Source organism: Lactuca serriola, chromosome 9, assembly GCF_051521515.1.
Source record: "Lactuca serriola cultivar US96UC23 chromosome 9, Lser_US96UC23_V15, whole genome shotgun sequence".
NCBI classification, from domain to species: Eukaryota; Viridiplantae; Streptophyta; class Magnoliopsida; order Asterales; family Asteraceae; genus Lactuca; species Lactuca serriola.
Window position 1 is genome coordinate 45,280,406 of NC_136416.1, and position 13,047 is coordinate 45,293,452.

The 13,047-nt window shown below is 35.6% G+C and overlaps 1 protein-coding gene and 1 long non-coding RNA gene across 4 annotated transcripts; one reads left to right on the forward strand and one right to left on the reverse strand.

The window, feature by feature from the left end:
* The first annotated feature begins 225 nt into the window (after positions 1–225).
* LOC145073911 (uncharacterized) lies at positions 226–3,182 on the forward strand. 2 transcript variants are annotated; one of them, XR_013691594.1, is made up of 9 exons: positions 226–817; positions 907–985; positions 1,631–1,688; positions 1,781–1,863; positions 1,944–2,130; positions 2,237–2,307; positions 2,385–2,603; positions 2,696–2,833; positions 2,975–3,182. It is a non-coding gene; the product is annotated as an uncharacterized LOC145073911 (long non-coding RNA). The 2 variants fall into 2 exon arrangements; XR_013691595.1 differs by lacking the exons at positions 2,696–2,833; positions 2,975–3,182 and having other exon boundaries at positions 2,385–2,604.
* Positions 3,183–10,379: 7,197 nt separating this feature from the next.
* Positions 10,380–12,796, reverse strand: LOC145076870 (Adenine nucleotide alpha hydrolases-like superfamily protein). 2 transcript variants are annotated; one of them, XM_079022674.1, is made up of 3 exons: positions 12,304–12,796; positions 10,891–12,171; positions 10,380–10,712 (listed from the first exon to the last, which is right to left on the reverse strand). In XM_079022674.1, the coding sequence occupies exons 2-3, from the start codon at positions 11,355–11,357 to the stop codon at positions 10,562–10,564; spliced, it is 618 nt and encodes a 205-aa protein (XP_078878800.1). In that variant the 5' UTR covers positions 11,358–12,171; positions 12,304–12,796; the 3' UTR covers positions 10,380–10,561. The 2 variants fall into 2 exon arrangements, with proteins under 2 accessions (XP_078878800.1, XP_078878799.1); XM_079022673.1 differs by lacking the exon at positions 10,380–10,712 and having other exon boundaries at positions 11,542–12,171.
* Between the last annotated feature and the right edge of the window lie 251 nt (positions 12,797–13,047).

A 13,047-nucleotide genomic window follows, 5' to 3' on the forward strand; every position in this document is an offset into this window, starting at 1 on the left:
AATTTTGTCATATGAGATATCACACAGGAAGCATTGTCAACACCGAATAAGCCTAAATAAATAAATTCTATAATATTAAGTTACCCGGTTGCAATCTACTCTAAGTATGTAGTTAGAATCTAAAAAACAGTAATAAGTTAATAACATATTATATATACTTACTAATTTTAAAGGCACACTTGAACAGTTCTTCCCTGTGATTGGTGGAGTTTTTTTTCGTCGTTGCCAAATGTGTTAGGTGTTAGTCATCAGATACTGTCAAAATTGCTACGTGTTATCGTCTCGGATTACATGGAGGTGATTCATATGCCTGCATTGTTGTCTTCAACACACGTGTCTCCCTGTGCGATCTAGATTACACTCTTCACCGATGTCTCCTCCAATAAGATCCAATTCCGTTTCCCGCATCTACTCCACCACCGCTTCTCCTTTACATCTCATCTATATTCTCCATGAGGTTGTTCCTTCCTCAGCTCTCTGTTATCTTTGACTTCATCGCCTCTCCATTCATCTTCTCAGTTAAACCCACTGCTTCTTCGACTTCAGTTTCATCATCGGCCAACATAAAAATAAATCCTTTCCCCTTCACCGACCGAGTTGTTCCACCGTCAAAATGTATTTCGATTTCCGATCGTCCTTCCCTTTTGCAAAAATCTCAATTATAAATTCGGTTATGGACCCAGTTTTTTACTTTCTCCAATGTGCGCCATTGGTGGTTTGGCTGATGGCTTTACAGTTTCATTCCTAACTCCTTCAATCGCAACCTCCACCGTGTATTAGTCTGTCTTAATCTATGGTTAGAAGTCGTTTACTTCAGGTAAGTCCATCTTCTACTATTAAATTTAGCCCTAGACTGATTGAAGCCTTAAATAAAATTTGTTCTCCTTCTACCTCTTTGATCTACAGTCGTCTGCTATCTTCACGATTGACGATGCCATCGGAAGCTTCGCTGCCTCCGACAACGACGCCAACCTCCGGGTTGCTGGTAAGCTTTTTTTCCCTTCCTGAAAATAGATTCTCATAAATAGATCGATTGTTTTTTTCCCCTGAAATTCTATTCTCAGTAACACATCGATTATTTTTTGCCCTAGAAATCGATTATTAGTACATCCAATTTTCATTAATTCAGTCCATGGAGTTAATATGCCATTACATATTGATCCCCGGTTTTAGGGTTTCTTTTTTAGTTAACAATTCCAATCTTTCTGATGAAATTACTGTGAATAAAATGCCATTTGGGAAAGAATTATGGTTAATGAAACATGTGAATTGATTATATAGAAAGAGGATTTTAATTTTCAACAAAATGGATATCAGTTTGAATGTGTTTCTTACCGATAGATAGGTAATTGATTGTTGATTGCTTGTTGTTAACACACATACCCACATAAATTATAGGTATACTTATTCACTTTTTAAGGGACTTGGACCTTCTTCAAAATGTAAGCATGTTGCAGCACTGTATGATGATAAATTGCTTCTTGTGTTTGGAAGAACTTCAAAGTCTAGGTCTTTGAATGATTTGTACTCACTTGAATTTGATACGATGTGTGTGTGTGTGTGTTTAATTTATCTGATTATCTAAATTTGATTTTATTATTCTTGAAAAGTATTTATCTTTTTCTTTCAGATGATGTGGTCAAGAATCAGATGGGTACATTGTAGGAAGTGGCAGCAGAAAAAAACACGTAAGTCTTCTATTTTCTATTTTCTAATTTCTAAATATAAATAAAATCATAATTCATTTCTCTTAATGGTCTTTTATTTTTGTATTTAATAGGGCATGTAGGGATATTAGTGTATGATATCTTGAAGCTAGAGTGCTCTGATGTTCACTCATCATCCCAACAATCTATCACCAAGGTAAAATCTTTTGTAATTTTACTTTTAGAATTTATGGTTATATGATTATATCATAAAAAAGAATCTGTTCTCTTCACAAGGATTTGCCCTTGTGTTTATACAAAAGAAGGAAATATCATATCCGGTTGCATTTGGAGGTCTTAAGAAGGATGCATCAGACCATGACGAATATGAATCTGAAATGACATTTAGGACAATGCAGCTTCTTTGAGGACTCAACTTGATCAGCACAAAAGCGTTGTAGAAAATTTGGTGAATAACGCTCGGGTGCGTGTTTCCTTATTTTTAAATATATCTTTTATTTCTTTTTAAATATTGTTTCCAAGATCTGAAATTTTTGCTTATTTCTAAATGTATACATTTCTCTTAACAGATTCTAGAAAGCATGATACAATAGGCTAAGTCAAAGACAGATACTCTTAAAGCACGTGTACAGTCAGCAAAGTTTGTTTTCATCCTTCAACTTTTATTTCTCTTTTTTTCTTGGAGTTAATGTAATTGAGGATTTTTTTTTTGTATAGAACTGCAACAAAACTAAGTGAAATGTTGGTGAATGTGAATACAAGCCGTGCTCTTTCAACATTTGAGAAGATGAAAGAAAAATGTTCCCTTTCTTTCTATCTTAAAACAAAGCAAAAGACATGAATGCCCTTGAAACTTTTTTTTGGATGTTAGTTGTAACCATGGAGTCTCAAGCAGAAGTGCTTAATCAGCTACCAAGTGATGATCTTAAAGGAAAGGTAAATTTTCTTTTTTTTCTCTGTTAATTCCACGCAATATGGTAAAAGTTATAGTTGAAATGGCATTGTAAATTGTTGATTTGTTGTTACAGGAAGAATAAAAGAAGAGTTGGGAAAAGTAGCAATAACAAATGTTTCAAGTAATGGGTGATGGTTTACTTAAAAAGGATATTCATTTGTGTTTTACTACGGGTATGGTGTGTTTGACCCTGTTCAGAAGTTGGCTTCAGGTGAAAATGATAACACTTTGAAGATATGTAATTTTGTTAGTTTATACTTCTATTAGAGAGATGTATTCTCCACTATATTTGTATATGATTTGTTTTTGTGAAATGTGAACTAACTAATAACTTATTAACTGTGATTTGCAGTTGGAGCTGATACACATAAAGATATAATTGAATTTCTCATGTCTAAAGTGAAGGATAAAGACATCACATACAAGACTTTCAGCTTTTGGATTTGCAATTTATTGCTGTCATTTTTTTTCAATTGTTTAATATCGGGTATTGTAACTTAATAAAATCTTTCCGTTTTGTCCATTTCTTTGACGTATCCAACCCCGCAAAGCGGGATTCTTCCCTAGTTAAATTATATTTACAAGATAAATAACCTAATAAACAAACCGTGTTGTTTTTTAATGAGATTAACTATTTTTAATAAGGCCACCCGGTATGCTTATCATAGAAGCGTGTGGTTTACGTGGCTACGAAAAAAATTTGTGCACATCTTCCCGACCACAAATGGTCGGGTGTTGTCGTGCTACCTCGTGTTGCCAACGACGAACACAAACGACCAATCAAATCTTGTTTTCCTTTCTTGGTCGTTCAATGGTAAAAAAATTTAAATTTAATTTTTTTAAATCTAAAAACATTACTTTATATATATATATATATATATATATATATACACACATCAATTTAACAACCTATACACTCAAACCATTCTCTTAATTCACTTTAAAAAACCATGACTCCTAAAATGCAGAGTTGGTCGGAAGAGTAAGAAGAGAAGTTAGCACTGATATGGGTGACGGTTTCAGAAGACAAAGATAGTCGAACTTCCATGGATTTTTGGGCAAAAGGTGGAAACGTTTTCCATGATTTAATGGGTTGTCACAGTCGTAATCTTAATGCAATATGTCCTATGTTTTGCTTGATGAGGGCAACATGTCGCGAGTTCGACGAACTTTATAACCATGTTATAAACAACACACACGAAGACGATCCAGTTGTTGTGGTCATGCATCAATATGAAGAAATAAACCATAGACCGTTTAAACATTTCAAAATTTGGCTAAAATTTAAGGAGACTCCATGGTGGGATAATTTAAAAAATGGGGTTTAGAAACTAGTTTAAGTTGTTTTTGTGCTTGCATTTTAGTTTTTCTTTTTTTTTTTTTCTTTTTTTTTATTCCAATTTTAGTTTAGTTGTTTTTTTTTTAAATTATGTAATTTTTTTAATTGAATAAAAAACTAATTAAAAAAATACGTTTTTTATATTGGATTCTGTATGTATTTTTAAATTTAGTTTAATTAAAAATAAGGTGGAATGGTGTGGTAGTGATGTGTATCCCATAGATTTGATAGTAGTTAGTGGTGATGATGTGACACCAACCACTAAAATGGTTATTGATAGGTATAAATGATGGTCTAATATCACCATATGTCTTCTTTTTTTTAGAAATTAAATACTATGTTTTTTTTTATTACATTATACCTTTTAGGATCTACAATTTTCACTTGTTTAAAAAGGTGGCCAAGCTCCAAATAAATGGATATAGATTATACCTTTTAGGATCTATAATTTTCATGTAACGACCCGAATTTCACGTCCAAAAATTTCGTTATAACACATTACATAAAAAACATTAATAATTAAAACATTGTTTGATTTAAACCAATTCACATCGAAAACCAATTTGAAATCCACCATCATCTAAACAACCAGAATATCAGAGTGTCAATCTCAGAATAAACTCATAACTGCGGAAACAAGAGTGTGTGTGTCATGCTGCTACCGTGCCGGCTCCTTCCCCTTAGCTAAAGAGGTACCTGAAACAACAACTGAAAAACGTAAGCACAAAGCTTAGTGAGTTCCCCCACCGTACCACATACCACAATAATAACATAACACACATATATTGTCAGGCATATCTGGGTGCCTGACCTACCCTTTCGGTCCTTTCGACCGGGTATTGCCAGGCATATCTGGGTGCTGGCCTCCCCTTCGGTCCTCTCGACCGGATACTGCCTAGCATATCTGGGTGCTGGCCTCCCCTTCGGTCCTCTCAATCGGATACTGGAGACTATCTCTCCCCCTCTACTACTACCACATAGCACATATCACAATATCAGAATCCAACTAGCATGACTGGGTATAACTACCCCTTCGGCCCTATCGACCGGATATCTTGGGGACTATCTCCCCTGCCACTACTAACACATAGCATCATATCATATTAGCACATAAACATAGCACAGGTAGTAGTAACCCCTAGATGAATATCACAGAGACAAACATCTACATACAACTCCTACTGGTGGGCCGACATTGTGGCCGTAGACCCACCGCTACTGGAAGGCAACTCACCTCAAAAAGGCTGCTGGTCTGTGTGGGAATTGACTGTCTACTGTTGCTGCTGCTGCTCCGGACGTCCCTCGACTATAATTCCCACAAAACGATCAGTCAAACACCGCTAGATGTTCTTAGGGTAAAATGACCCCTTTTTACCCCTTACCAAGTCAAGTCCAGGTCAAAGTCAACTTCCAGTTGATTGGACTCGCCGAGTCCGCGAGCAACTCGCCGAGTCCATTCCTCACTGATCCGGTCCCACTAACCAGGTCCCTCTCCCCACTCACTGAGTCACCCTTGACTCGCTACCCGGGACTATGGGGCCGACTCGAGTCCCAACTCGCCGAGTTCCTCGAGTAGATCCCCTGCTCGCTTTCCATCCACACCAGAACACCCCATACGAGGGTTTGGGGTTTCGGGACTACGTTACACAGTTAATTCCGCGCACATGTACGAAGGGTTGAGCCTTCGATGCTTAAACCCCTCGTGATCTGTGGATGTTCATATGACTCGCCGAGTTTGAGGAACTACTCGCCGAGTTGTTCTTCAAACTCGCCGAGTCGACGACCATCTTCATAGAACTCGCCGAGTTCCACTTTAGGACTCGCCGAGTCCTTCGACCCATTCCCAGAGTAGGCCAGATATGGGACATGCAACACTTCAAAACCACAGATCCAAGGTCCTAGGGCTCATTTACCACGTAAAGTTGCAAACTTTACGTGCATGCATGGCCCTATGAGCTCAAACATGCAATTCTAAGCTCTTTAAGAGGTCCAAAACTCAATGGGGACCTCAATCACCTCACCCACATAGACTTTATGCTACTCGGATGTCCAGAAGGTCCAAATCCGAAGTCCTTGCAGAACATTAACCATAGACACATAGAGATTTAGGTTCTTAGGGCTTAAAACCTCTTTTTAGGGACAAAAGGGGGACTCAATGAACTAAAGATCAAGGTAGGAACTTTTCTACCTGAATAGAAGCCCTTCACAGAGTAGATTCCGGATCTTCTTCCCTTCTTGCACTCTCCAACCTTCTCCTTCTTCTCCCAAGCTCCAAACCACCTTCAAAATGCTAAAAATCACCCACAAGGACACAAAAGGGGCTAGGGTTTCATTCTATAGGTCTCTGGGAGTGCTAGGGGAAATGGAGGCTGGGTTAGATCGTTTAAATAGGGTGCAAACACTCGGGTTAGGGTTTAAGTCCAGACAGGGTCTACTCGCCGAGTCCCTCGGACCTACTCGCCAAGTAGACCGAGTAGATCCCGCGTCTAGTCCCGCTTCTACTCGGCGAGTTAGTCCTTCAACTCGCCGAGTCCAAGGTTAATCATGCAATATAAGGAGATTTAATAATCAAGAATACATACCAGGAACCAGGTGCTACATTTCAGTTGTTTAAAAAGGTAGCCAAGCTCCAAATAGATGGATACATATTAAAAACCAGTGAATTGTACCATGTCAATCCGTATTATATGTTAGAAAACCTGGATCAAACATGTAACGTTCAAAAAATTATAACTAAAATTTTCATTTTTGTGTTTATAAAACCATCAACCATCATGTTTATAAAAGTCATTAAGGAAGTCAAAGTATGTCAACAATCATCCCGAAATTAATCAGAGTCAAGTAATGCGGAAAATCATAATGTGTGCGATACGATCATCCTGAGCCCTTCCCATTCGAACCGAAAGTACCTGAAACATAAATTGAAAATCGTAAGCACAAAGCTTAGTGATTTCCCCAAAATATCCCATACCTTACATATAATGGACATTTCTTGTCATCTATTGGGCCTCGCCTGGTACAGGTCTGTCAGTAACATGCGATGAGCCCTGCCCAACACACTCATCAGGCCCTGCCTGTCATCGGGCCCCACCCGACATACATACAAACACATACAACACATGCAAGAGTCACATAGACAGCTAGCATACTAATAACAGTAATCCATGGGACGACATTGGTGACTTCGACCCGCCAAACATTGCGAGGAGACTCACCTTGATCTGTTGATTGAAAAATAACAATCGGGCTGTTGACCAAAGAATCCCAACACTAAATCATAAATAATTAAACCCTAATTAACAATTAGGTCATAAACCATAATCGAGAATCTAATTCATAAAACCTGACTCTTAGGGAAAAAGGGTAATTTTACCCTTTTCTTTAATCGACCCAAAAACCATGACCTAAGCCCAAAAGTACCCGAAGCCCAAAATGGCCCAAAAACCCTTTAGCCCATAGTTGTGAGTACGCTGACCGTACCCAACTCGTACGCTCCGCATACTCGCACCAATTAGAAGACGGAGTTCGAACCTAGTATGCACAGTGTACATACAAGTACGCCCGACATACTGGCCTATAACCCAAACCCCATATGGATGGCTTAATCCATTAAGACCCTTTCGTCCAAACTTTGGATATACTCCAAAACAAGGTCTTAATCCATAAATTTGGAAGCTTTAAGCTTGTACATGGCTTAATAAGCCCCAAAACCCAATTTTCACACTCTAACTTCAAGAAATGAACATCAAGGGACATAGCTTGATCAAATCCCTGGAGTAACTTATACTAAGTTATACCACCCTAATCTCCTGGAGTAACTTATACTCACAAGAAACCACTCAAGGGACATAGCTTGATTAAATCCCTAAAAATTAACAATATTGGATTGAGCCGACGGTTGTCGTATTAAGATTGCTAGACTAGGGCGAATATTGTCGAGGTAACTGAATTGCGTCCGGAGTTTAAATATGAGAAGGTTAGTACACCAACGCCCTTCATAAATAAAATGTTATTAATCTTAGCTGAGATGAAATGCTAGTTATCTTCTTTGCAGTGATAAGAGTTTTGGAATATACGAAAATGGACATAGCTTGATCAAATCCCTAAAAATTAACAATGTAAGTTTAATTTTAAAAGCAAGGGAGAACATTAAGTAACCCCCGATTGAACACACAATCACCTTTTTTGTAGTCCAGATTCATGGTTTATTTTTTTAAGTAATAAGGCTAATGTACATTTGAACATATACGATGACAAACATCCATATAGATATTTTCACATGTCAAAGTATCTGGTTATAAAAGATTATAATCATGTTTGGTGATTTATATACTATAAGGTATCATCAACCAAGAAGATCTCCGATCATCGTAATGTATAACTTTTTGTTTTCACGTCATATATTCACTAACTTTATCAAACAAAATGATATTAACCTAAATCGTCTTCGATCATTGACTATTTTTAAAATGGTTCTCTTTTTGTGAAATTAACTAGTAACCCTATCTTTTTGAAATATATTTATAGTTATGTCATATAATTTGTTAAGTTTAAACATATATAATATTTATAAAATAAAAAAGTAATTGATAATAACATTATATGACAACAATATATTAGAATATAAGAAATTAAGACAACATATTACAATACATAAAATTAAAATAAAGACTATTAAATCTAAAGTTCGTATTTCACTATATATATATATATATATATATATATATATATATATATATATATATATATATATATATATATATATATAATTTGATTCTTAGCTGGCATGTTTATAATGGGCCATTTGATTCTTAAGGTCTACGGATCTGAATCTGATACACCTTAAAATGGCCAATAACACAAGCCTTGAGTAATTCTAGTCTCTAGATACAAAATTGTTCTTTTAAAAGACCTTAACATATAATATATTTTATAAATATTAATATATTGTTCTAAATGATTCATTTTAGTTACTTCACGACATAAATATTATTGATTTTAATCTAATATTATACATGTTTATGTTTGGAAGCCTATACTATTTCATGATGCTGTAAAAATGATTTCTCTAATGCCCATTTTGGTATGATTTTTAGTGCACCATTTCTGTTATTCTTTTTTCCTACATTACACTAATAACAAATCCGAAAAATGATTAATAATATAAAATAAAAAAAAGCCTTCAATTCGGTCATAATTCAGTTTTGGACCAAAAACCAAAACCGAATTAGTACCATATATAAACATTCGATTTAGTTGTGGGTTTGGACAATATTCCGACTTTGGATTCGGTCCAGTTCCAAGACCAAGCTCCTGCCTAGACCTTACATTATCTAAGAATTTCTCAATAAACAATATGGTCACACGCATATTTTATATTTTTACAAATGATTGTAGAGGTGATTGTTCTCTTCTACTTTTTAAAATAAACAAATATTGTAATAAAATAATAAAATTTAATGTAAATAAAATATATTTTGTTTCCTAATGTAAAAAAAAATATAACTTTACCAACTAAATATTTTGAGTGTTCTAACATTCAACATTAAATTAAGTTAGCTACTGAATTAAATTCATATGTATATTTGGTGATTTTAGTATTATCAACATTTTTGGTGTAATTATTATTAATAAGGAGATAGATTGAGTTTCATTTACTAACCGAGATAGGAGATGTGGGGTGTACACTCGGAGTGATAAATATGAATTCAGGAATATGAGGGTACGGGGACAGCGCCCCTGAGTATAGGGTTCCAAGGGAATGCTCCTCTGGTAGGGTCTAGGGGCAGAGCCCCTGACGGTGATATCATGTTTATATCATGACTCCTGCCATGCATTTTCCCGCCAAAACCTTTAGTTATATCATGATGATGTCATGAATTGGTTACGTCTTAATAACCAACGATTTCTGGTGTCAAAAGGAGACAACTTCAGTTTAACTACTTTTCCCTCTAGCATAAGAATTTTTCTCTGGTTCCAGAAAAAAGGTTGGAACTTACATACATGAAAATAATATATTGATTTGTTCTATCTCTCAAGAACACAAAACAACAAGATACTTTTCTATGTTTCTGATTTAGAAGTGATCTGATTTTTAAATTGAAATTCTTTGGATTATCCCAAATCTTATTTCGTGATAACCCATGCTATAGGGTCGAAATCACAGTTTTTGAAAAATGATGGCAATCACAATCCAATAAATATCAAAGTATATTGATATTCTTAAGACCCAAAAATATAACCAGTATAGTTTACGCTAAATGATAAAAATCACCACAAAACTCATCTAATCACGGACCTTGGATTCAAAATGATTATGGTGTGAGATTTGCTCTTATAGTTCTTAACCATTTGGCCAATGTTCTTTCTCCTTATATGTTTGTTGAACTTTTGAAATTACAACAAGTAAAACATAACATTTCCTTCTTTAGAATTTGTTTTCATGTATTTATATATGGTGAAGCTTAAACAATTCGTTTCAGTTTTGGATTTTGAAGAGCCGAGTGTGTCCTCAAAAGTTAGATTCTATGTACTTTGTTTTATGAAATGGAGGGATAACTAATAAGAGACAAGTGATCAAATCACAAAGTTCTTGGCCCTTTATGCTAAGAGCCAATAATTTCTATGCGTTTTGGTATGGAGAAGGTAGCCTCCTGTTAGACTCTTTTTCTGCACTGCAACACAGGTGCATTTGCAGTTCTCTACCAAATACTCTGCTAATTCTCCTCTTATTGTCCCATTCCTCCCTTGCCTGTAACCAAAAATTTCACCATGAGAGATGAGCAATTTGACTTTTTGGTCGGTTGTTTTTTTATTTTGAAATCAGTATTATGATTCTTGATTCATATATAAGGATTATCACGATATATATCCATATATATCTTCACCTTTTTAAAGACAGATTATGGAATAAAGATTAAAGAACTCACCATAGTATTGCGGTTGATAGGCTCTGACGCTTTCCTACAACAAGAAGATCAATTCCATACACATTCGTCTGTGATAAAATCACGTTAGCTTTTTCCATAGCACCCATTTCAACCTTTATCACCTTCACCTTCATCTTTGGGTGCATGCTTTCACATGCATCCTTCATTTGATCAAGAAAGTCAACATTTCCTCCGATGCAACCACCACCCCCCCAATGGCCATTTACGCCTTCATTACAGGAAGGGGTTGTTGAAGATGGTGATGATTGGTTCATGAAACCTGGAATCCTGTTCTTCCAAAAGGTAGGATTCTCAACGTGAAGAAGATACAATGTATCATTCTCGAATACTACGTGAGATAGAACATAACGAAGAGCAGCTGCTGACTCACGGGTTGGATCTGCTACGACCATAACTTTCCGTTGTTCTGCTGCGTTACAACCACCAGTTCTCGGGGCTGGAATCATCTTTCCACCACCTATCACCACCCCACCCCCACCACCTGTTGCTGATATCTTGGGATGATAGATGGTGGGACGGGAAGATGGTGGATGGTTTTGATCTCTGGTTGTTAACCATGTTTGATTTCTTGTGTTATGTCAAAAAGGATGATAACCATCAAACTATAGGTCATTGTTTGTGATCCAAAACTTATTTTAGGCAATTTACTGAAAAACTGGATTAAAGGGGATAATCTTACAACCGTAGAGTTGAATTAACAATAGCCATAGATTAATTGGATTGGAAATCTAATCCTTGTGACTTTTGAAAAAACTTAATACAAAGGTGGGAGAAATTCATAATTATAAAATTAAAGCATATGTTCATTTTCCGAAAGATTTTTTGCAGTGAGCAATAGCTCCCTGAATGGAATGATCTTTCAAGTAAAACGAGTTCCTACGTTCATCACAAGTATCCCGAACATCATTATCATGCATTGGTGAAGATTTGATTGAGACTGGACAACTTTTACTACCTACGTGTTTCGACCTTCGACATATGCCTATATTCTTCATAAACCCACCAAACATCTTATTAAAACCACTTTTTGATGATTTCTCCTCTTGCTTGTTTCGTTTCTTGTTACTATTTGTGTTGACCATATCGCTAGAGTCTCTTTGAATGCCTAATTTATTTGGCTTGTTGTCCATGGGAATCTTCTTGTTGACTTTGTTTGTCGGTGACTGCTGAAGTGATCGGGATTTTGTATCTTGTAAAATGGTCTTGATGGATGTTAGTTTCACCATGATTTTCCTTATGCAACTAAACCTTGCTGAATCGCTTTAAAAATTAAAACAAAACACTTATTTGATTATGCATGTAAGTAATGCATGGAAAACTAGACAAGTCTTTTCTTTAAACGAAAAATGAATCGAATGATATTTTTAAAATATAAAAGAAAATATGTTTTACCGTTGAGTTTTATCAAATATCCGCAACCGTGTTACTTCTTGGCCTTGATGACATCGTGGGCTTCGAATAATGCGTCCATGATTTATATTAAATAAATTATTAACTTTTTTCTGATATTTGAAATGATAATGATTTTCAATATGGATCTCTGCAGTAGTAGAGGAGGTGATTGTGGCTGGTTTGGGATGGTGGAAAGTGGAAATGGGAAAGTTGACAAGGGTAGAAGATGAATTCAGTGAGGAGCAAAATTCAAATTCCTCTTCTTTTTCATGAATATTATCATTGGTTTTAGTGATCAAGGATGGTTGTGGTGGCAGAGATAATTCAAAAACACCGCCTTCTTCGTCATCGGAAAATAGCCCGGCTTTGGAAGAAGATGTAGACTTGAAGGAGAAGCTTTCTTCATTTTGCAAGTAGTTCATGTTTCTTCACTCACATGACACTAGTCCATAATTTATATGACCATTCAATATTACACATTTTTCTTTATATGGATTTTGTTATGCATAATTATAGCTTGGTTCTAAATCATATAAGGATAAGTAATAACATACATATTGATTTAATTTATGAGGAAGTGGTTGATCTTTTGTTTTTTTCTATAATTGTTAATTAACGGATGGTTGGTGAAATTGAGAAGCAATGAATTTGAATATATTTTAATAATATTTAATTTGGTTGATGGCAGAAAAAAACATTCGAATAAATGTAAACTAATGAGAGAAAAAACAAAAACCCCCAAAT